The sequence below is a fragment of the Saccostrea echinata genome, unplaced genomic scaffold (genome assembly GCF_033153115.1).
Source record: "Saccostrea echinata isolate AGI-Se365-2 ecotype Australia unplaced genomic scaffold, CSIRO_AGI_Sech_v1 ptg000056l, whole genome shotgun sequence".
Lineage (NCBI taxonomy): Eukaryota > Metazoa > Mollusca > Bivalvia > Ostreida > Ostreidae > Saccostrea > Saccostrea echinata.
In genome coordinates, this window is record NW_026889805.1 from 1,737,420 (window position 1) to 1,763,380 (window position 25,961).

General features: G+C 32.9%; 1 protein-coding gene across 8 annotated transcripts in view; it reads left to right on the forward strand.

Annotated features, from left to right (window-relative positions):
• The window catches only part of LOC133173437 (dual specificity calcium/calmodulin-dependent 3',5'-cyclic nucleotide phosphodiesterase 1A-like), a 144,117-nt gene that overhangs the window by 103,577 nt on the left and 14,579 nt on the right, over positions 1–25,961 (forward strand). For 5 of the 8 annotated variants that reach the window (XM_061308426.1, XM_061308419.1, XM_061308421.1 and 2 more), the window contains 9 exons: positions 7,648–7,713; positions 12,669–12,843; positions 13,759–13,872; positions 14,332–14,355; positions 18,585–18,626; positions 23,486–23,668; positions 23,932–23,998; positions 24,084–24,341; positions 25,677–25,777. In XM_061308426.1, coding sequence (XP_061164410.1) covers positions 7,648–7,713; positions 12,669–12,843; positions 13,759–13,872; positions 14,332–14,355; positions 18,585–18,626; positions 23,486–23,668; positions 23,932–23,998; positions 24,084–24,341; positions 25,677–25,777 — 1,030 coding nt within the window. Of the gene's footprint in view, positions 1–2,808; positions 2,825–7,647; positions 7,714–12,668; positions 12,844–13,758; positions 13,873–14,331; positions 14,356–18,584; positions 18,627–23,485; positions 23,669–23,931; positions 23,999–24,083; positions 24,342–25,676; positions 25,778–25,961 lie in introns of those variants that run through there. The other 3 variants (XM_061308427.1, XM_061308420.1, XM_061308423.1) reach the window with 3 other exon arrangements.

Genomic DNA, 25,961 nt, shown 5'->3' on the forward strand with positions numbered 1-25,961 from the left:
CTTTATTGATTAACTATTGGATGGTTATTGATTAAATCTGATTAAGGTACTAACAGTCATATAATTATATCTGATCAATTCTTGTGAGTTTTGAGGGGTCGCTTTTGGGAGGATCAGTTTTGGTAGGGTCAGTATGAGGGTATAAAGTATGTATCATGATGCATCACAATTTTTCAGAAAAATATTGCAGTATATCAAGAATTTTTCATTGATTGGTTTCTCCAAAATTCTTGATTTTAAGGCAGGAAAATGTAGATTTCAGCATTTGTGTTTCAACAAATCTGAATGACTTTAATTAGAGATTAAACTTTTTTTAATATCATGAACTGGTTGAAATCCTCAAGAGAAGAAAAAATATTTTGTTGTTTTATCGCATGATTTAAATTTAAAGCTAAAAACATATGAATTATCTATTTCTGGAAAGTTTCTCAAAAATTGAATCTACATTTTATGCATCACTTTATTATATAAAAGCCCCCCACCCCCCACCCCACCCCTGGTATCACACTTCATTGATGTATTTTTAGTCACCCCACCATTGTTGAACAGCACATCAAGCTGTAGTTTAACAGTGTTTCTCCAATTCTTCAGCAACCTCAGCTTAATATCCCATTTTGATGAATTCTCATGCTTGAATTCAACTTATTCTAGAGCCCAAGGATTATCAAGTTTTTACATTTCACATGTATATGACTTTGGAAATTAATATAATCTACTTTTTAATCAATCCTGCCTGAATTCATTGTTTTAATTAATAAATCGGTGGAAGGACAATTCATCTGCATCTTCTGTGTCTTGTCGATTTCTCCCCTGCTGGGATGATAGTGACAGAACTTCTAATGGGGGATAATGGATTAATTCAAATTAAATATTCAGTATCAGAATGGACCAGTGTTTTATAGGAATCTGAATTTTATGGCTGTGCACTATTGACACCGACTCGCAGTGATTGATGGTTGTTTTGAATTCAATATGGCATAGTCCAGTTCCTCTCCTTGAATGTTGTTATTTGAAAGGTTTTGCTGCATTCTAGGAAGAATCCTTCTATTTCTGTAACTTTTGTTTTGAAAATCATTACCAGAGATTGAATGTTATTGATTGCTGGTGTAATTCTGCTTTGTAATAAAACATGGCTTAAAAACTGTGGAATTCTAACACAATCTTAAAAAAATCAGGAAGGGTTTGACAATACTGGAGAATTTTAAAGCTGCTGACTTTTCGTGGATTTCCTGGGTGCTGCAAATCACTTTTTATTCATGAGAACATTATTTTTAGACAAATACGTGAGACCGTCTGCTTTTGAAAATTTCATCTTCCCATATATTTCTATTATTAAAGATTACTTATAACAAATACCCAAATTCTGGAAAATTTTATCTTGCTTGTAACTACCAAACAACTTTCTTTCAAAAATAAGATGTCGCTAAAATTTGGTGATCTACAGTACCTTTTTTTTTTCTCTATCCATTGTGAATGATTCCGGTACCGATTCAAATGGGAAAAATAGCATCAAAATGGAACAAAGGGAAATTTTCTGTCATTTTTACAAATGATATTTATTTTACGTCTATTCTAATCTCATTAACTATTCAACATTTTAAATAATAAACAAGTATTAATTGTTTTACTAACATCGCCTTTTGTTCTAACATTTTCATGCTTTTAAGGTCAGATGTTGTCAATGATGTCAGACACTAGACTGTCTCATACAATTTTGAGAGTGATTGGAAAAATTATGTTTTTTGGGCATTGGAAATGGTACCATTTATTGATACCAGTTCTGTAAGGGAGAAAATGCTGACTTCAAATCCACAATAATTGACAACCTCATCATATATTACTCCTGACTTAAATCATCATCAGGGGATGTATTATGCCTATGAAACTGTAAATATTAAGGAACCCATAAAAACTTAGTCATGATCCCACAGTGGATCAAAGAGTATATATAGAGGAATATTCTTTGTAGAAACATAAAGTCTTACAGAAAGTGACATTGTATTTCTATATAAATGTTAGTGGCGGGGTACATGGTCAAATTCTGAGAGAAATCCTTACAAACAAGTGAGAAATCGGACTGATGGGTTGTCATTCATAGCTTATAAAGGCAATAATTAATTGGTTTGGGGAATATTTGCATATACAAAGACATCCATATCAAATTGCTAGCTTATACAATTAATTCGTCTGTGGTGGGAATTTTATAGGATGACCAAGTGTAACTTCTAACCAATCAGGACTAGATTGATAGGGTTAATGTCCCCATCAATTGATTATTGAACAGCAGACATGCCATTAAACACTGTCATCTATAATTCTCTGTGTATTCTTTAATTAATGTTTTCAGGGATTGGGGGCGGGGATAGAGGGCCCGATGAAAGTTTCCCCTATTAGTATGAATACAGAGTTATATTATCTGTTAGCATTTCTGCAGTAAAACCACCAATTTGGTCGCATATTCATGTTGAAGGTAGAACATTTGATTAGTTTATTGGGATTCTGCTCCAGCCCTCATCAGCAGCAGCTTGGGTTGTTGTATTTTGCTGGAAGATCTTGATGACTCTAGTTTATCTGTTTCAGTAGTAATTTCAGCAAATTATCTACACTTACTTATCATGTTAACAACAATATACGGTGATTGAATGCATTGCTTTTCCTTTGACGCAACACCAATCTGTATTTAGAAGAAAAAAATGGGTGTATTCCAAACTTAAAGCCGAATTCCAGACCTCGATAAAAATCAAACTTTAAGTCTAATTTTGACGGAGGGAGATAACACACTCACTTCTGTGTTGTGAGAGGAATTTGCAGCTTGTATATCTGAGTAAGTATCATTCTAAAAAATTCCCCAGAGTTGGCTCATCTGTCACTCCTCTAGTAGGAAATTAATTTTTTCTTTTTACTGGTCAATTTGCTAGTCATTTGCTCACCTGAATTTTAAGCATAAAACAACTGCTTTCTTGTCTGATGGGTGACGTAGGGTCTTTGTGGTAATTTTAGTGGGAATTCTGATCGTTGAGCAACTAATGTAAAGATTTAGCTTTAAGGACATACGCAACGTACCTTACCTACTGATAATTTTTCTAGATATTCTTAATTTAAGATTATAGTGCCATCAGATGTTTGTAGACAAAAAATCAGCATGCATTACCAGGGGTTTTGAAAAGTTATCAATTGATGAAAAATCTTGTATAATTCAAAGAAAAATATACAAAAATTACTAAACATATATTCTAGATGTTTTGTTCATCCAAACTTGTTTTAGAAAAAGTGTACAACAGCATATATAAACCTTAAAATGCAGCACACAGTTCCTTTGAGTATTGGAACTCTTCAACTCCAGGGAAAAAGACAATAAAGTTCAAACTACATTGCGTATGTCCTTAAGGATAAATAACACAAACCAAAAATCTGATGCATGGATTTGTATATATTTTTGACTGCATGATTTTGAATAGAAATGACATATATCATGTAAGTTATAAATAAATTATTAGAATTTAAAGAAATTTTAAGTATTCTGTGGTGCAAATATCCCACTTAATGTCATTTTTTGTATAAATCTATACAAATTTTTGCACAAAGGACATTTTTATAAAATCTTACAAAATTTCTATATTTACTCTGAACTGGATAACATAATTCAATATATCTATATGAAGATAAATCTATTAGACTTATTGCTGATGTTTGAAAAAAAAAAGTTTGATCCTTAATCTGTGTATTTAAGAAATAAATTAGATCTGAGAATATTTCAGGGGATATTCTGATCAAGTGCAAAATTTTTTATCAGAAATCTTGTGAAGTATTCTGTTGATTTCATTTCTATTTTTTATGATCATTAACACAATTTTTCAAGCTCATTTACAAAAATGAGCATAAATTTTCAAAGTTTAATGAGAAAGATAAAATTTTAACAGAATAGTACCTCAGAGATTATAGAACTGTTTTTGTGTTACATCATAATGATAAAAAAATCCTCTAACTGACAGATCATTACAATAAACTTTATATTTCAGGTATTGTAGATAAAACCTTCATCAGATTAATTAACACTTTGCTGTTAAGGCCGATAACTCAATCCAGCAAGGTGAAGAGTTCATGTTAAAGATTTGTCTGTCATATTTAAGTAGACTATGAATGAATACATGTTCATTTTTGTGGCAGAACATTGAAAAGTTGACAAATAAGACAAATATAGATATATTAATTCGCATGCACTCCAATTCATTTGTTTCAATTAATATAGGATTACATTTCTCTGTGTGATTTTAAGGATTTGGGAGGGGGGAAGAGGGACATGTTTATTTAATTGACTTGTTTATTTTTGTTTTGAAGATTCCTCCTTTTTTTGAGGATCAGAGATAATTCCTGATACTCATTTGTTAATTATTATTTCTTATTTAGATTCTGCAAATTCTAAGTTAGACTTGTTTATATTGTCACCTAGAAGGAGCTTCATTCTTGTTCTGATAAATTCCTAGCTAGACGACAGAAATTTGCAAAAACTCTGTAGGTCTGTCATCATTTCCTTGAAAATTCTTAAATTTAAAGATGAAGGTATTTAGAATAAAATTATTTCATAAGTAAATTAAGTAATGTGAAAGTTTGTAGCTAAATAATATGAAAAATTGATAAAAACAACTGAAGTAGTTTTTATCAATAACCAAGTTATCAGTAACCCAACAAAGGGGTGTTGCTTCATCATGGAGTAGGTTTGTTATTTTCAGGATGATTTATTTTACAATAAGCTTATATCCCATGATAATATTGTAAGATGGTGTATGATTTATTCTCCAGGTAGGCTGATGATGAAGAGATATAATAATTATAAATCACTAAGGCCTAGAACTGTTACTAAGCAACCAAATGTTATTGCTAGGCAACCTTCTGATCATTATGATTGATGTGCTTAAGGACATTGAAAAGGAGAGAAAATTATGTTTTATAATTATAAACATGGTGATTTGTATTGATGAAGTCACAAACTAATCAGGATTTTTATGAAAAAAAAAAATTACACCTTGGTGACTTAGGATGACTGTATCCGAATATCTTCAGATACAAGTTGATAAATTTGTATTTCCATAAAGATATAGTTTTATGTTTTGCTATTTGATTTGCTAAAATTATACAAGACTTAGATTGTGTTGTAAAAGTATTTATTATGCATATTTATCTTAGATTAGTGTAGTTAATGCCAAAATTGTCTATGAAAACCTCTCAAATATAATATTTGGAAAAAAAAAAATTGCACATTTGTGAAGTTGTCTTGAAGGAGGATTTGTTTACAGTAATAAGGCCCAGTAACAACCACCTCAATTATGAAAATGATGAATTCACATCAGGCTAGCTGTCTTTGTTGACTACCACCAAGTTTCAAGTTGGAGAAAATAATGAAGAACTGGTAAAAACCCGGCTCTGGTTTACAGTTATAAATTGTTGTATTGTGTGATATATATATATCAATACTACTACTAATGAGGAATAGAGAAACCAAAGGTTTTTTGTTTTTAATTTTTTTCAGTATCTGATCAAATTGCAGAAAACTTTTCAGTTTCTAAATGATACAGAAGGATGCCAGTGTATCAGCAGGGATGTTGTTGTACATGACTATACTTCTGATATATCAAGAAAAGATGTATACTAACAAAAATGTAATATAGAAAGATTATATATAAAGATTATGCACTACAGGCCTAGTGAACTAAAGCTTCAAGGGTTGTAATTAAAGAAACCAAAGAATTGACATATTGTATACTTGGAAATTTTTGCTGTCATCGCAAGTGAGTGATTTTAAATGAGACAATTTCGAAATAAATAGCATATTATCTCTTTAACACAACTGTATGTGGTCGCCCGCGTGGCGCAGTGGTTAGAGCTTCTGCTCTAGAGTCGTGAAGTAAGGAGTTGATCCTTATGTCGCGGGTTCGAATCCCACTGTGGGACATGGAGACTGGTCCTTCGGATGAGACCATATAAACCGAAGTCCCGTGTCGCAGTAGGTGCTGGCACGAAAAAGATTCCTCACTGCTCAATGGCCCTAAGTGCCGAGTATAGGACAAAATTTGCAGCTCTCCACCGGCAAGTGGTGGCGTCTCCATATGTCATTGAGTGAAAAATTCTCGAGAGAGACGTTAAACAACATACAAACAAACAATCAATTAACTGTATGTGTGTTGGTGAATTTAAAAAGGAGCATATTTGAATTATTATACAGACACTCTCAATTTTATCTTTATTAAAAAAAAACAAAACCAAAAATAATGCTAAATTCCTTTTGCATTGCCTTTTTGTGAGGCATTGTCAAGCACTGACTGCTTTTCATTAGTAAAGCCAATTTGAGGAACGTTTGAAGAATTAAAAATAAAAAAGAGCAGGAATTCAATATGTGTTCTGTCTGGTTGATGTACATAACTAACATGTCCCTAATTTTATTGAACATGGAGTAATTAAATGAAAACTTAAAATAAAAGGCAATTATATGTCTGTTGACATCCACATGGTTTTGAAGATATCACACAATCATTTTGTCTGTACTGACAGAGGCTTTTGAGTTGTGTAATGTCACTAAATGTTAACTTTCAGTCTGGTTATGTTCAAAGAGTATCATGCCTTATAAATTGATGTCAATTTTTTGTTTACAGTCATCTGTAGATTTGTTGATACAAACTGTGGATGACGCAAAGATTTCACAGAGGAATCAATACACTAGACACATCCTTAGAGGGGGGATACAGAGTAAGAAGGACAGGGATGTTGGCATATTTGTTTCCTAGTTTGTTTGTGTTTAATTGCATGCTTCCATTTCATGTTCAAGAGTCAATTCTCTTAATTTCTACATGGTAACCAAGAAAATTGATCAAAGTGGTAATAAAATAAGCAAATAATGGAATGTCAATCTTAATGGTATAACTTTCATAATTCTGGGTCTTGTCCAAATCCCCTTTTTATGTCCATTGTCTTTATGGCCATTGTCTTTATGACCAATGTCTGTTAATGTCTCTAACTCATTGCTGACCAGATTCCAGAATGGTCACAGTCTTTGGAATATAGATTTGTCTGAAGACTTTCCGGAATATCAACAGAAAACTGTGTCCAGACATGCAATCTGTCAATGCTCAAATCTTCAGCAGAAAATCAATGCTAACTTTTTGTCTTCACATGAATTTGTTTATATGTATATTTGAAATCTAATTGTCAGTTATATTAAAAGATGACCTTTAGTTACACCATATCTTTTAAAGAGATGTAAGTAAGACTATAAGCAAGCATTTGGTTAAATTTAAGAGAGAATTATCATCCATTATGAATGTGTTCAATACTTTGGGTATTGTTGGAGACTTTACCACATCAAGAAACTTACAGCAACCAGTAATAGAATGTTATCAAAAGAAATCTATCAATCTTAATGGAAACAAACTAAATTTTAAAATGTCATGTGAAAATGGTTTCCAAGTGATCCACTAAGTTGTATGTCACTAAGTATTTATTCTGATAACCATTGTCATGACGACCAATCGTCTCACATTTCCTGGACGGGAGGAACATGTCATTGAGATGTTCTAAAAATAACACCAAGGTGTTAAGAGAAGTCTATAGATAGTATAATAAGCATTGAATAGTGATTTTTTGTTTTATTTTCAGTGGCTAATCCCCCAGACAGGGCAAAAGATGACTCAAGTGTGGGTGCCAAGAATGGCCAGCTGTCAAGTAAGTACTAAAAAGTAGTTAAAAGATGAGAAGTGTGGGTGCCAAGAACGGACAGCTGGCAAGTAATTACTGCAGTAGTCAAATCTAGTTCATTATACTTAGACAGGTTAGTACTAAGTCAAAATTAGTACTAAGATACTGGTGAGTATTGAGTCAAATTGAATACTAAGACAGATTAGTACCAAATCAAATTTAGTGCTAGGATAAGTCAGTGTTAGTTAAATTTAGAACTAAGATACAGATTTTTACTGAAATAGTCAAATTTAATACTAGGACAGGTCAGTGTAAGTCAAATGTAGTACTAAAACAGTTCAGTGTTAGTACTATGACAGGTCAGTACTGAAGAAGTCAAGTTTAGTACTAAACCAGTTCAGTGAGTGGACAGCTGTCAAGTAAGTACTGAAGCAGTCAAATCTAGTACTTATAATGAATGTTAGTAATGAAGAAGTAAAATTTAGTTCGAAGACAGGTTTGTGTTAGTCAAATCTAGTACTTGGACTGGTTGACAGTGGAACTATTCAATTTAGTTTGAAGAAAAGTCAAGTGTTAGTATACAGTTAAAGTATATCATGGAGTTAGGAAGATTCCAGTTTCCCGAGGCCAGGACTATTTAATGAGATTAAGCTGTGGGAAATAGTTCTGGTCAAGGGAACTGGAATCTTTCTAACTCCCTTAGTGACATACTTTTTTTTTAACTGTTTTATTAGCAATACAAATTTTGAACCAAGGATTAGCCAATTTGACTAACACAAGTCAAAATGGGGATCTAGTCCATTTACAGCAATTTATGACATTCACATCTAGATCTAATTTATATATTAGGGATTAATTAATAGTGGTGTAATAATCAGATGTTGTACCTTTAATAGACTGGTTAGTACTTAAAAATTAAGACAAGTTAGTTCTAAAAATAGTCAAATTTAGTACTAAAACAGGTCAGTGTTAGTCAGATGTAGTACAAATGCAGATTGTACTGAAGAAGTAAAATTTAGTACTTAGGTCAGTGAATAAATAGTGTGTAAACACTGATATGGTCAAGTCTATAGTTCTACTTTAGTTCTAAGTCAGTGGTGAAATAAGACAAGACGATAGTCAAATCTGGTACTTAACTTAAGACAGTGTTTTGAATGTTGAATGTTATTACTGGGTAACTAGATAGAGGATGGACTGTTATTAATGAGGTAACTAGATAGAGGATGGACTGTTGTTAATGAGGTAACTAGATAGAGGATGGAGTGTTATTTCTGAGGTAACTAGATAGAGGATGGACTGTTGTTAATGAGGTAACTAGATAGAGGATGGAGTGTTATTTCTGAGGTAACTAGATAGAGGATGGACTGTTGTTAATGAGGTAACTAGATAGAGGATGGAGTGTTATTTCTGAGGTAACTAGATGGAGGATAGAGTGTTATTACTGAGGTAACTAGATAGTGGATAGAGTGTTATTACTGAGGTAACTAGATAGAAGATAGAGTGTTATTACTGACTCAGAGGTAACTAGATAGATGATAAAGTGCTATTACTGAGGTAACTAGATAGAGGATAGAAAGTTATTACTGATGTTACTAGACAGAGGATAAAGAGAGAATAGAATGTTATTTCTGAGGTAACTAGATAGAGGATAGAGTGTTATTACTAAGGTAACTAGATAGGGGATGGAGTGTTATTACTGAAGTAACTAGATAGGGGATAGTGTGTTGTTACTGAGGTAACTAAATAGAGGATAGTGTGTTATTACTGAGGTAACTAAATTAGGGATAGAGTCTTATTACTGAGGTAACTAAATTAGAGATAGAGTGTTGTTACTGAGGTAACTAGATAGAGGATAGTGTGCTATTACGATGGTAACTAGATAGAGGATAGTGTGTTATTACGATGGTAACTAGATAGAGGATGGACTGATATTACTATTTTAACTATATAGAGAAAGGAGTAATTTTTCTGAGGTACCTTGATAAATGATGAATTGTTATTGAAGAAGTTACAATATTGAGGATACAGATAAGATTACAGGAGGATAGTTATAACTGATATAATTAAGCTAACTTTATTGTAGATGGATTGTTATAATTGAGGTAATTTTATCATATATTTATGGTTATAATAAAGGTAACCTTATTGTAGATGGATGGTTATAATTGAGATAACCTTATCGTAGATTGATGGTTATAATTGAGGTAACCTTATTGTAGATGGATGGTTATAATTGAGATAACCTTATCATAGATTGATGGCTATCATTGAGGTAACCTTATTGTAGATGGATGGTTATAATTGAGATAACCTTATTGTAGATTGATGGCTATAATTGAGGTAACCTTATTGTAGATGGATAGCTTCAGATTGATGTGATGATGGATGAATTGCGAGGAAAACATCCACAGAGTTTGATTTTTAAATCAGGTGTAACTTGTTAGGAGATGCCTCTCTTTTTCTTAGATAACATAAAAACAAAGATGGATACCAGCTTGCAGTGGATCAATTTTTGAGTTCATTATGCACTTGAAGAAGGGACCTGATTTCTTGGTTCATCATAAACATATTCCTTTAGGCAATCAATCCAAACAGAAAAAAGGGCTATTGAAAATATTGAAAAATCTGTGTAGGAAATGAGTTTTGTGAAATCTGATCTTTTGTCAACCCAAACGGATTGCTTTTATGTCCCTGGAGTGGTGAAACAATAGTAAAGATAGACTTAGCATGCCATTGAGGGATTTAGATCAATTTTATATTGCAGGCAGCTGCGATTGTAGTCACCAACAATCAGTTCCTATACACCCCAAATAGGTCATGTAAATTAATGGAAAATATATACTCCAGTGGTACAACTGAGAAAGAAATTACATTGAATCTGAGGGCAAGATTGCTTACAAAAAAGTAATTAAAAATGCTACTTAGAAATTTATCTACAAATAGGATAATTGCATGTCAACAAGAACTTTGGGGATAAAGTGCAGGGTTCTGAGATAAATTTTAATGATAAATTGACATTTAATGTTTTGTATAAAGATAAGGGTATAATTTAGGGAAGGAAGTGAAGTACAGGTCACTGAGCAGCTAACTTCTCCTGAGCCTGGTAGCAGTGAGGCTACATTAAAACCCCCCAGTCTTATCTCCCTGTAATGGACAGAATCAAATCACACAAAGAAGGCTGAATAGAGTTTCTCAGCAGTTATCTAAACCAATAACAAGACTAAATGTCATCTAGTTAGGATCACTGATTATATTGTACTGTAGAAATCGGAATGTGGATTGCTGATTATTTTGTACTGTAGAAATCAGAGAGGGGCTGGATAATTGTGGATTTGTTCTGGGTTTATTGCTTTTGACTGTACTAGAGATTGAGATGACATGTTGACGTCATTGAGTGTAAAAAAAAAAAATAAATAAATGAAGCTAAAGCAACGGAGACTGTAGGTACGGGCTTAATTACAGATAGCCTTAAGTTTGTATCATTCTTTTGGTGATAGAGGCTGGGCCTTTAATTATTTTGCTGGAATGAGCCAATCTTCTACAAAGCACAAAAAAAAAACATTTCTGCAAAGCAATAAAGAATTATTTCATATTATTGAAATTATTACTTTGTTCATTAAACCATAATTTAATTTTGGTTGTATCGCGTCATTTGATTGGGAAAAAAAAAAATTAGTTTATATCATATAACCTGTGTTGCCTACGAAACATTGACTTACCGGTACATCAAAAGGTATTAATCTGCTTGATGTTACATTTAAGATATGTACAATTTGAAGGCATTTTTAAAAGAGAATTTGTCTTATTTTCTATACTTAATGATGAAAAATTAAATTATAAGGAATGAATTTAATAGCTACCCAAGTTATACTTGTATAACCTGTGTTTTTATAAACGACTTCGTGGTTAATAAAGCGTAAACTGCCCCAACCCAGGTTTTATAGTATAACTTGGGTAGCTATTAAATTCATTCCTTAAATAAACTGTGCTCTAACACTATTGTTTAATTTTAAGGTGAAAAGTGTCTATCACAAATTGTTAACACAGTTATATTGGAATAATTTTATAGTTTAAGGTTTTATCAGGACCAAGTCCAGACAGTAGGATTCATTTAATTATTAAAATCAAATTCTTAGCAGTAATCACACTTGAATCATGAAACATTGACTTAAATCAACATTTCAATGCTTATAAACTGTGAGCTGAAACTCTAAATTTTTGGAAAATAGCATTTCAGTTTGACAGGTTTACACCATTACAGAGATTTTGACTTAAGATGTGTTTCATGATACTAGGACCTGGCGTTGAGACCATAAACTGAGAACAGACTTAAGTCAAAATTTTGATTCTGAATATCTTGAGTTTTATTTAACATATTACATACTTAAAATTTTGCAGGTAAGTATAATATTCCAGTATAAACATATGATAAAAATTTTGTTCTGTTATCAAAATTATTTCCAAAGTTACTTGGATTTGAAATTTTGACTTAAGTCTGTTCTCAGTTTATGGTCTTGGAGCCTGGTCATCGACCAGAGGAAATTTAAATATTGGTAAGTAATGTCCATAATCTAGTTGTCAGGTGGCAAAGCAGTTCTCCATGTTCATCTGTTTGGTTTTTTCTGATTTAAATGAAATTGAATAGTCAGGTGTAGATAACATAGATATACAACAAGACTTTTATTTCCTCTGTTACTTAAAATAAAATTATTTCTTTTTGTTCTTTTTGAATGTTACTCCCTAATGTTTGCTTGATTTGAATGAAGCATTGTATGTGCGGACTATATCAAGATATATAAATATAAATAATAGTGAAGTGTGATCATTACTTTTCAAATAGGAAATGAAAAAAGCCAAAGAATACATTTCATTGGAGTTCAAGCCAATAGAGCTACACTGTGTCAGAGACTCCTGGTTTGATTTCCCATGATTTAACGGCACTGTTTTCTTCTGTTTTCTGTAGAAGTTTTCTTCTGTTTCAGGGGCTGGTTCCTTGACAGTGCTGAAGAGAACAAACTCCAAATCAAAATTACCTTCCAGTAGCAGTAGTCGGACATCAAGTATCGCAGAAAGTGATTCCTACGCAAGTGTTGATCTCGGCACAGACAAACTTCCTCCCATTGACACCCCGGAGGCTTCTCATGTCTGCTCAATACGGTAAGTAATCAAAGTATTAAAAATTCTGATAGACAAACTTCCTCCTTCCAACACCTCAGTCTGCTCAATACAGTAAGTAATCAAAGTACTGATTGTACTGACAAACTTCCCCCCACCAACACCCAGGAGGCCTCTTATGTCTGTTCAATACCATAAGTAATCAAAGCTCTGTCAAACTTCTTTCCATTGACATTGGCCTCCTGTCTGCTCAGTATGGTAAGTAATCAAATATTGAATGTATTGACATATTTCCTCCTTCTGACACTGCAGGCCTTTCATGACTGCTCTCTACAGTAATTAATCAAAGTACTGAATGTACTGACAAATTATCAACACCCCTGTCTACTGTAAGAAATCAAAGTACCAAAAGTACTGTCAAACTTACTCCAAGGACTCTAATGTCTGCTCCATATGGTTAGTAATCAAAGTACTGAATGTGCTGACTAACTTCCTCCCATCAACAATCATCTGCTTAATATGGTAAATAAAGTACTGAAAAATTTCCTCCTATTAACACTTTTGTCTGCTAAATGTGGCAGTCGAAGTACTACATGTAGTGAAAAGAAAAAAAATGGGGAAAGCAGAGACTGATGTGATACAATACTGAGGGAAACGGTAACAATGTAGTACAGTAAAACAGACCACAGGTTTGGTTCAGAGATAAAAGGGTCAGGTCAGAAACTTAATTTGTTTTGAGCCTGATAAACAACTTACAAACAAAAGCGTATTACAGGTTTAAGCTCCAGAAATGTTATGTAGTATTCTCTTATTGATTAGTTGTCTTTGTTAAATATTCATATCTTGGAACGAACAAATTTTGTCTAATATCGCCACAAGTTTGTGAAAACATTAGCCAATAAAAGCTTGGCTTGGAATGCTGGAAACATGAGATATTTCTTTTATTTATTTTTATAGCTTAAGGAATATATTGAGAAGAGTACAGAATGGAGAGGTCTCTAAAGAAGATCTGTACAAGAATCTGGAATATGCTGCCTCGGTGCTGGAGTCGGTCTACATCGACGAAACTAGGTGAGTCTTCATGTAATAACCTTAATGTTACTCCAGCAGAAGAGTGTCTTCAGGACCTAGGGCCTGACTGTAAGGGCAGGAATTTGTATAGGTACACAAGTTTTATAAAATCATCTTGCAGTGCTGGAAAAAGTATTATATTTTTAAAAAGATGTATTTTTATGCCCTACAAATTCTTATGGTTTGTTTAGGATAGATTCAGAGATTATTTTTAAATGAAATTAGTAGCAGCCTCTATAGATTATGATGTTTTTATACAATTAACCACATTTTGTTCTTGCTAGTAGTGCACATTTTAACGAGTATAGAATTGGATTCTTTTTCTTATATCAGAAATGTGAGAAAATGAGTCAGGCGTAAATGGTTTGTAAAAAATGATGTGAAAGAAAAATATTTCAAACAGATAATGTTTTTGTTTTGGCCTAATATTTTTCTGATCTGAATATTTGATGATTGCAGAACTAATAAGGACACCCTCAAAAAGTAAGTGGTGAATGCACGTTTTGAACGAATTGTTTTATGCACTGTTCGCGTGGGTGAACTTTTAGAGTTTTGTTTGGTTTTTATTTTTTCGTAGACTGACTCAATTACAAACAGTTTTCTAATGTTTTGTTTTTCCTGTTTTGATGTACATATATATAATGACACGTTTTGTTAGTTTTTGGGCATACATCATCAGTGATATTGAAATACTCCTAATATTTATGACATGGTACATAGAGTAGTCTATTAAACACTGGTATGTTTTATGATACATATGCATGGATAAGATGATATACATTAATGGAACTGTGTTACTGATGGACATAAATAACTCACTGTCAGGAAGTGGTTCTGCAGGTAGGAGAAAAAACTTGGAAGTGGAGAAAATGTTACCAATTTCTGCCATTATTTGACATTAATGAAGCTAAATAAAGCAAAATCATTAACTTTACAGTGTACTGTAGATATAAAGTAAAGCAAAAACACCAATATTGTTTAAGAATTTAATACAAACTTGTCAAAGTGATGAATTGTAATTGCTTTGAGATTTTTTGCATTGTCAAACTTACACAGCTATTTTTCTGTATGCTATTGATGTACGATTTGCTATAAGGGTAGTGTTATCATTTCCTCATTCATTCAGGTTCAGTTTAACTCAGAGAGTGAGCAATGAAATATTTTCTATTTGAACAGAAAAAGATACAATGTACACGCTCGCTTTATCATGTATAAGGCTTCATACCTTATTTCTGGGGTTTTAAAGCAAGGATATCAGAGACGTAAAGAATGCATACAAAGGTTTGATGAATTTTTATGGCCAGGCATTCCGTGTATGTCATGTCTGATTTTCCGTCCATCTCACATTTTTATGCTCCCATAATCAAAGATTCAGGGGCATATAGTTTTTGCTCTGTCCATCCATCTGTCTGTCTGTTTATCTGTTTAGCCTTGTCCATCACTTTTGACTGGTTGGAGACATGGTTTTCTTCATATTTTACATGTGTATTTCTTGTGAAAAGTCCTTTCTTTGGGTACCAACATATTTGACACCTTGACCTTTGAGTTTGACCCACTTATGCAAAATTTTAACAAACTTTAACATTGGCCACAACTTTTGAGCAATTGGTGCTAGGGCTTACATACTTCACATGTGTATTCCTTGTGACAAGACTTTCCCTTGAGTACCAACAGTTTTGACCTTTTGACCTTGACCTCTGAATTTGTTCTACTTTTGAAAAACTTTAACCTTGGCCGTAACTTTGGAATGGCTAGGGCTTTCACATTTCACAGGTGTATTCCTTGTGACAAGACCAACAGTTGATACTAGAGCTTTCATATTTCTCAGGTGTATTCCTTGTGACAAGACCCTTTTTTGGGTACCAACATTTTTTATCTCTTGGCTTTGAAGTTTGATTTGCATTTGATAAACTTAAGCCTTTGCATTGAGCTGCCTTAAGGGGGCATCAGTGTTTCACAAACACATCTTTTTTATTTATCTTTTGTCTGACTGTCCACTGCATTCTGGATTAAGGATGAATGCCACAGCAAAATTTTATTTCATACACCTTTAAGACATCCCTGATAAGTAGTGGTTTCAGCATTAAAGAACTGATTTAGAGCTTTTATTACATCCTCCACAGGAACTGATCTAGAGCGAGAGCATTTTAAATGTGGCTGAATGGTCTTTTCTTTCCCCATATTTTCTGTTTATTGATACTAGGTAAATTTTTGAAAGAACGGATCCATGTATAAACTTTTTTCACATATTCATCGAGTTAGGAACATTATTATCAAACACTCGAGCTTGACGATTGTGACATTCCTGTGTCCTTAGCATCACAGTCCTTTTAAATGAGGATTTGAATGGTAATCGTGTCAAGGAGACATATTTCTGGTTCGTAATTCAGTTGTATCTGATGCTCTCTAAATTGATAATGTTAACATACATATTATAATTCAATTTCTTCAGTGCAATCATTCATAATATTTGAATGTTATTTAAGCATTGAATTCTTATTTTTGAATGTAGTCTGTCCTATAACAGCACCTGGCCATGCCGAGAAATTGAATACCATGCATTTGCTTATATTTACATTCTCTAATTTTCTGTCTTCATAATTGTTAATTTCATTAATCTTGATTATGAAGAACTGCAAACGATAGTATTGTTCTGTCTCCAAGTCAAATTTCAAAAGTTGACATATTTGTCAATTGAATGATTTTTCATATTTATATAGATATTTATGTGAATTTTCATAAACATAACTTATTTGGGAAAACTAACAGAGATAACTCTTTAATTTTGGTAAAAAATGTGTCTTCACTATAAAAATCAACGGAAAATGGATAATATTTTTAAAACATCTCCCCCCCCCCCCCCCCACTCGAGTTTAAATGGCCAAACTGCCATTTATATTGAATTAAATGGGTGTAAAATGTAAGTGGGAATCGAGAGTTAGTGTGCGTGGTTCTTTAGCGCTTTTCAGAACTGGTGTGCTTAATATAGATGTAAGAGTCGTTTTGACGTGGAAAATTAAATATCGCAAATGAATATTGCAAGAGAAAAAAATAACAAATTAATTTTAAATGTACAATTGTTTATATTTTGAACTTAATAGGGTAATTGTTTTTAATTAAATTGAGCCAAAACAATATACATTTTGGCATTCCTTGAGTATTGAATAATCATAAATTCTACCGTGCAGTGACAAGGTTTTATGTGACTGTGTTATAGGGTATTGAATGTTGAGGATTTCCAATGGATTTCATAAAGAAAATGACACTGAATATAAATCTAAATATGTACTAAAGACTCAGTTTTGAAATGTCTTTACTACAGCTCCTTATATGGACTTCCTGACTGCAGGCCGACCATATTAAATTATTTACAATGCATGAGCAATTCCTTAATTCCTATTTTAATTTCAGTTTGGCACTTATGAAATATGACTGTAGCATATTTTAATGAACAAGGTGAAAATTATAGTCAACAGCATGTAATTGATTAATTTTGGTTCTTTTCACAAGTGGTGAGAGCCCAGATTTCTTGTGAATATGTTATAAATACGATTTTTTTAAAAGAAATTTTTTAAGAAATGCATCCTAAATCTTGCACCAAAGTAACACGCATGCTCATGATGATCGACATTTGTGCATGTGACATTGACTGTTTGTGATGTGAATATAATTATTTTTTTTTAAATATGAGATGATATGATTGACACAGGCAAAATCAGGAGGCAATGAAAACTACATCAATTTTTTTTTTTAAATAGATCTATATGTTATGAATGAAGAGGGGGAAAAAGTCTGAAAATTGGACACATTTATTTGTCATTAATATACTTTTTACTCATTCAAACGTGGAATCCTTTATGTGGCCTCAGAATGTTAGGCCTAGAGGTTAAATAAGTATTTCATAATGTTTCATTAAATGCTTTTGAAGCACTTAAAAAGAAAAATATTAAAACTTTAACATGTTTAACAGAGAAATACAACTTTTTCCAGCAACTTATGAGAACCCCATTGTTGGTGTATGCAGAGCTCTCTTTTTTCAATCATACTCATTATATATTGAAGAAAGATCTATTGTTCATCATGAATAACTGGTGCAGATTAAATATAGAAAAAAGTAATGGGAGATTATAAGCTACTTGGTTTGTAACTAAATCCGTCAATGTTTTTTTCTGGGATCAGATCCTCTCAATTTTAATATGCAGTTATACTTAGCACAAAATTTTCAGGGTTGTTCTCTCTGAAGGTCATATTTACAAAGGTCAATGTTTCAAATGGTTATGTCATTTGATTTTTATCTGAAATTCTGCCAGGAGCAGCTACTGATAAACTGGACATTGATACAGAGGTTATGTACTGACCGTCAGTTAAGGTGAAGTTGGATAATGAAGCTGGAATTTTTGCTTCATAGATTAAAACTTCACTCAGGCTCATTTCTTAAGGTCAATGCTATCTTTGTTATGTGACTTTAAATCTTGTCTTTTCCCTAGATTTTTTCTTATAATAAATAATAAATTACTTTAATGGATCCTTCGTCATTATATAGAATTGTGGACAGTCCCCTTCTGTAATATAGAAGGGATTCTATATTTATCACAACCTTAATGTCAAGGTTACTCCAGTCTAGAATTTCTGCTTCTCAACGTTAGCAACAGTTGGAAATCATCCAGAAAAGTTTCACTGATTTTCTTGTTTAAATTGTCACTCTTTTTCAGTTCCACTGAAACACCGACACCTGTCCCTAAATCTGTCCAGGAGTAAGTATAAGTTGGGCCTGTTTTCATTAACGTCATCTGAGTCTACTAACATAGAGTTACACACCCGAGTTAATTCCCACATAAGAGTGATTTAGACATTTGTGTGAAATTCTTTGTTTTGATTTTTGTATTTAATCCCAGAAATATGTTTAATTGTATTCGTTGATGGGAGTGACCATATCAGGACAAGATCATTTCTCCATAAAAGTCATTCCAGAAGTAACTTTTTTGCACCATTTTAACAGTCATTCATATATTAATTACATGTAAATGCAAATGATCATTCAGAGATACTGCAGAATTAGTGCATGGATTCATTTTCTTTTAATGAGTATCACTTATTAATTATTAGTTGATTAGATAGATGTACTCTATAGCTGCACTTATTGCTGTCTTGAGGACAACAAAGAATATTGGCAGCACAGAATGATTGATGATCTCCAGCAGAATACAGAATTTACAAACATATACATGTATAATGTAGATCACTTTTTTTTTTTTAAGAAATGCAGTTTATGTTTTGGCTTAGTATATAAATGTAACAAAATTTCAAGGTAAAATTCACATTTCTTGTCAAACCTTATAACTGTACATATTAAGTCTTTTAAAAATTGAAAAAAAGGAATACTTCCCACCCCATCCACCCCTCAAAAAATGTGATCAGTGTAAGTATCATGAATGCTATAGAGTAGATACCTGAGGGTTATTAATTATTAATAAATTTAATCATTAATCAATTTATATATAGTATTCGTCAAAATACTTGCTGTATTTGAATTCACCCCCAGAAATGCATGAATATTTCAGCAAAGTCACAAACCTTTGTATATCATAGTTTGGTGAACATTACACAAAATTCAAAAATGTTGAACTGACAGCAGTTCGGGAAAACATCACTTGTGATGATGTCATAAATGTTTGATGATGTCACTTCCTGTCATGGCAGAAGGGGTAGATGAAGGGATTAGCTTAGGCTTTAAACTTACCTCTGATTAACTGTATCTGAATTAACCAATGGCTGAATCTAACTCAGGTAGAGAAAGTGACACAGTGTTTCAAAATGCAGCTCGCCGTATGATAATAACACAAAGGTTTTTTCCTGTAATTGACCAAAATTTGCCAGCAGATCAGATGGAAAAAGTGTAAGTGCACTGCATACTGTGTACAGTATTTGTTCTCTTTTTTACTTCAAAATGACATGCAAGGTATAATGGGTATTGATGGTATATGAGGTGTAAGATTAGAATAATTATAACTGTACAGCTAGATAACAAAAATATTTTTTACTTGTTAGGATAGATTGTCAGTTAATTCATGAAAATCATGCATGCTCATGGTAAATAATTTTTATTTTTTCGACCTTTTTAGTAACATTAGTGAAAGTGAGTTTTAAGGTCAAGGGGGGAAAAAATCAAAATCATTATAGGGGAATTTAATGGTAGAGAGGGTATTATAACAAATACTGATTGAGAGATTCCTTTTTTTATATATTTTTTGCCTGAGTTGGTAGAAGAAAGCTGACAGTTATAATTATAGTCTAGGAAAGCCCTATTTTCTGTCTGGCAGACCAAAATTATAAAGGGCACATGTTCCATATTTGTGTACAATGTAACAGTTTCATCATCGCATTCAACTTTACACATAACCTTTGCAAATTCTCGTAAAAGTTATTTCTTCTACATTTTCCGAGCACTCAACAATGAAAAGGAAAGGTTTAAATAAGTCATATTTTTTATATATCTTTCCGACAAATGTGTGATGGTAATTAGCACGACAACACCTAAACTATAGAGAAATTAAACACTCTTAAGAAATTAAGAACATTACATCAAGTTGGCAAAAATATTAGCCCCCCCCCCCCCCAAGTCACACACACACACCTTTTAAAATCCTTCTTATCCTAAGCTGTAACAAATTTTTAACTGAGCGTAACATTTAAACATCTTTTTGCACCTATAATGAGAATGTGCACCTACTTCCATTTGAGTCAGAACCGCAACGAGATAGGTCATTGTGTGATTAGATACAGATTTAGAAGTTCCCTGTATTACTAAGGGTATCATAATGTACTTAAAATTCATAATTTTGTTCCAGACACAATCTCACAGATTGCTTTCTGAATTACAGCGTACTGTCACTTATACTCTGAAGTCATTTTTAAGAAATTATTTAATTCCCAATATTGAAAAAAAAATGCAGAAAGATTTTATAAATGATATTGAGTTAGTGAGGATAGTTCAAGAATCAAGATATCTAATAATTGTATTACTCAATTATGGTTGTATAAATGGCTCTCAATATTTATGTAAACATATGCAATGAATTCCACTTCCGTCTACTATGAATTTTCCAATCTTGTACAAAGTCAATGACATTAACTGAAAATAAGAGAAGTGTCCAGGATAAACATGAGAATTATATTTGACTTACATCAAAAGAATAATGACGATCTTGAGTGGATATATCTCTTCATAGATATATGTATAGTTGGGTTGAAGAGAAGAAATTGCTACATATTTCAAGGCATTGAGAACAAGTAACCCATTTAAATAATTTTATGCTAATGATTAAACCTGTTTGTATTAAAACCTGTCCTAAAAAAGTGTTGAAGCTTATGGTTTGAACCTATCCCCATTCTAACTTTTCATAGTATGAAGGTTTTTCTAGGAAATGACACATTGTAAATTGAGTGTCCCCTGAACAGTACATGTATACTACCCCAAAATTATTTCCAATCAAAATATTTCATATGAGCTTTCTTTTCAGTTGTGTATTAAATTAACATTAGTGTTGTCCTTAAATCATTGATAATAATCGAAATTCAGTCAATTCTTGGTATATTCCAAGCACTTTGTTATAAATAATAATTTTATCAATTAATCAATTGTTTAATCTTTATCAACAAAGCCATATTTTTGGAATGCAAGATTCCAGCCACAGTTTATCAAGTATCCTTCAAAGGTATGCAGTAGTTAAGGAATAACTGTCTAATTTTTTAGTTCATGATGTGATCAAGCAATTGGCTTGCATGATAATTTGCAGAAGGCATTTATGCATAAAATTATCACACAAGCCAATTGCTTGATCATAGTCATGAAATCAAAAAATCTGATAGTTATTCCTTATATTTACATGCTCTTGATTCTGTAAATTCATGTGCTACAAGCCCTGACTACTTCTGTCTCTCTCTGTCCCGCCCCGCACTGGATTTTTTTTTTAGACCATGCCATTCGATGAACCAGTAGCTTTATGTAGAAATGAAGTATTTTTACTATTTGTAGTTTTATCTTAGACAAAGATATTAATTTAAAAAATGTAAATATTGATGCATTATGTTTTTTTAAACCAACACCAGGTGCTCCACATGCATATAAAAGTCATTATACATGTATTTAGTATTTTTGTAGGTTGCTCTTTGTTACTTTTTTAAACTCTTCAAGAATAAAAGTGTATACAAGGACATTTTATGTAGAAACAAGAAGAGAAAAAAGCTTCTGCACAGGAAATGTTATTTTTCTCTTTCATGCAGTTGTTTATTATGTAATTTTTTTGTTTTCCAATTATAATTATACCCCCGCTCCGGAGAAGAGGGGGGTTTACTGTTTTACCCTTGTGTGTCTGTCTGTGTGTCCGTGTGTCTGTCCGTAACAAATTTTCTTCATAGTTTTCTCAGCAACTACTCATCACAGATGATTGAAATTTTAGAGCACTCATTGTTTAGGCATGCCATATGGTGGGATTCATTTTTGTGCAAATCCGATGTCAACTTCCTGTTTATCCGTGCATCTGTCCGTACCATACATATCAAAATTTGGTCACAGTTTTCTCCGCAATTACTCATCACAGATGCTTGATATTTTAGCACACTCTTTATTTAGGCATGCCATATGGTGGGATTCATTTTTGTGCGAATCCGATGTCAACTTCCTGTTAATCCATGCGTCTGTCCGTACCAAACATAACAAATTTTGGTCGCAGTTTTCTCAGGAATTACTCATTGCAGATGCTTGAAATTTTAGCACACTTTTTTTTTAGGCATGCCATATGGTGGGATTTATTTTTGTATGAATCTGATGTCAACTTCCTGTTTATCTGTGCGTCTGTCCGTACCATACATAACAAATTTTGGTTGCAGTTTTCTCAGCATCTACTTATCGCAGATGCTTGAGAGTTTAGCACACTCTTTGTTTAGGCATGTCAAATGGCGGAATTAATTTTTGTACGAATCTAATGTCAACTTCCTGTTTATCCCTGTGTCTGTCTATAAATGAACTTGTGTATTTACATCAGAGCGGGGGTATTATTAGTGAGCATTGGCTCACAGACTTCTTGTTCGTAATAAGTTTGATACAGAAAACCAATCATCACTTATGAAATCCTTACTGTTCGATTCCCATCATTAAGTAACATTATAGATGATTATTTATCATTAAAATGCTACCAATGTGTATACATATAGTTACGTGATTTTCTACGAGACTTCAGACTTATACTGATAGGGCTATGCACTCACAACTAATAAGCTTCAAAATTCATTATTGTTACTTAAATTGGATTTATTTAACTCTCATTAATTAATTTTGACTTAATAAGTTGGATATGATTTTTATTTTTTTGAGAGAGAGAGATACATAAAATTTTTAGTAGATTAACTTAATTTGAATCATATTTCATAAATTAATAGACTGAAGGGGTCAGACTCAAACTTTGTGATTTTTTTAAGAGGTACTTGTAATTCTATTGTTTTTAAATTTTGTTTTACAGATTAGTAGCTTCTAAATTTTTAGAAGTCTGCCAGTGTTTCCACTTGTTATTTTGTTTGTAGGAGGCTTAAAAACCTGTGACTTATTATTTTGTAGACGACTTACAGATGAGGATGACGAACTCAGTGAGGTTGAACCTGATGCAGTCCCAACAGAGGTCAGAGATTGGTTGGCCTTGACCTTCACAAGGTCAATGAACAATGTCCGACGAAGAGGACAAGAAAAGCCCAAATTCCGAAGTGTGGCTCATGCCATCCGGGCAGGCATTATGGTGGACAGGTAAGTAGAAAGATGGTACATGTAACTGTTATGAAATGTCAGTAGAATTATCAATATAGCAAAAATCCTTAGCTCCTAAGTTGGTTTCAACATCAATATTGAAATAGACATTTTTAAAGAAAACTGTATAAGTAGTTAAGAGTCAGAAAAAATAAAACTGTATATATGAATTGATTGAAAATAAACACATTAATTAAATAATAAAACTTGTTTTTTTACAGAGAACAAATACATTGATAAAATGACCTGATTTTCTGTTGTAGAATTTACAGACGACTCTCCAGTTCAGGCACATTACATATTCCCCCCGCAGTTTTATCACTTTTAAAGGTGAGAATACGTCACATTACTAAACAAGGGCTAACTGAAGCCTAGGAAATGTCTGAATGAATATAATTTTGTCTTTATTTTTCAGGGCATGGATGATTGGTCATTCGATGTGTTTGCACTAAATACTGCAGCAGAAGGGCATTCTTTGAAATATGTGGGTTATGAACTGTTACAAAAATATGACTTGGTTACTAAATATAAGATAAATAATTCAATGTTGGACTCTTTCCTCCTGCAATTAGAAGCTGGATATAGCAAATATAAGAATCCGTATCATAACCTGGTCCACGGAGCGGATGTGACCCAGACAGTACATTTCATCTTGTCACAGAGCAAACTGGCAGTAAGTATCTACACTACATCCTGTCACAGTAAGTATCTACACTACATCCTGTCACAGAGCAAACTGACATTAAGTATCTACACTACATCCTGTCACAGTAAGTATCTACACTACATCCTGTCACAGTAAGTATCCACACTACATCCTGTCACAGTAAGTATCTACTCTACATCCTGTCACAGAGCAAACTGACAGTAAGTATCTACACTACATCCTGTCACAGTAAGTATCTACACTACATCCTGTCACAGTAAGTATCTACACTACATCCTGTCACAGAGCAAACTGACAGTAAGTATCTACACTACATCCTGTCACAGTAAGTATCTACACTACATCCTGTCACAGTAAGTATCTACACTACATCCTGTCACAGAGCAAACTGACAGTAAGTATCTACACTACATCCTGTCACAGTAAGTATCTACACTACATCCTGTCACAGTCAGTATCTACACTATATCCTGTCACAGTCAGTATCTACTCTACATCCTGTCACAGAGCAAACTGACAGTAAGTATTTACACTACATCCTGTCACAGTAAGTATCTACACTACATCCTGTCACAGTAAGTATCTACACTACATCCTGTCACAGTAAGTATCTACTCTACATCCTGTCACAGAGCAAACTGACAGTAAGTACATCTACTCAACATCCCGTAAATACTACATTGTACATAACTTGTGTAGATGTTTTCTCCTTGTAATGGTATCCTTGTAAATTATGACTGTGTCCCCTACAGGTGTTTCTCCTTATGTAAGGGTAACTGGTGTCTTTATGTTTGTAACAAAAGATTATGACTGGCATTATAGCCTATGATAAAGATATTTTTAAAACTTCAAGGTGAAGTTATGTGCAGTACAGTTTCTCTAACTTCACTGCATCAATGGATAAAATTTTTGTCATGTTTGGATTAATTTCCCACCCTCTACTTCATTGCATCAAGGGATAAAATTTTTGTCATGTTTGGATTAATTTCCCACCTTCTACTTCATTGCATCAAGGGATAAAATTTTTGTCATGTTTGGATTAATTTCCCACCCTCTACTTCATTGCATCAAGGGATAAAATTTTTGTCATGTTTGGATTAATTTCCCACCTTCTACTTCATTGCATCAAGGGATAAAATTTTTGTCATGTTTGGATTAATTTCCCACCTTCTACTTCATTGCATCAAGGGATAAAATTTTTGTCATGTTTGGATTAATTTCCATCCTCTACTTCATTGCATCAAGGGATAAAATTTTTGTCATATTTTAGTAAATTTCCTTGTAATTATTGAGAGTTTTGTTATTTGTTGGATTTGACCTCCGAGCTCTATCTATTTCCAGCATTGGTTAACCGACCTGGAAGTGTTTGCTACAATTATTGCTGCTCTGATCCATGATTATGAACACACAGGAACCACTAATAATTTCCACATCCAGACTGGGTACGTCATATGATATTAACACTGTAGTGTAATGGCACTCGTCTAAGGCTTAATACTGGTCATTGCTACATGTAAGTCTTAGACACATTAGTGTATCACTGTTGAATCCTACACTATTTAATATACTCCTGCAAAAGAAGTTTGGGATAGGGGTTATAACGTGAATCACCATGTTAGTCTGTCA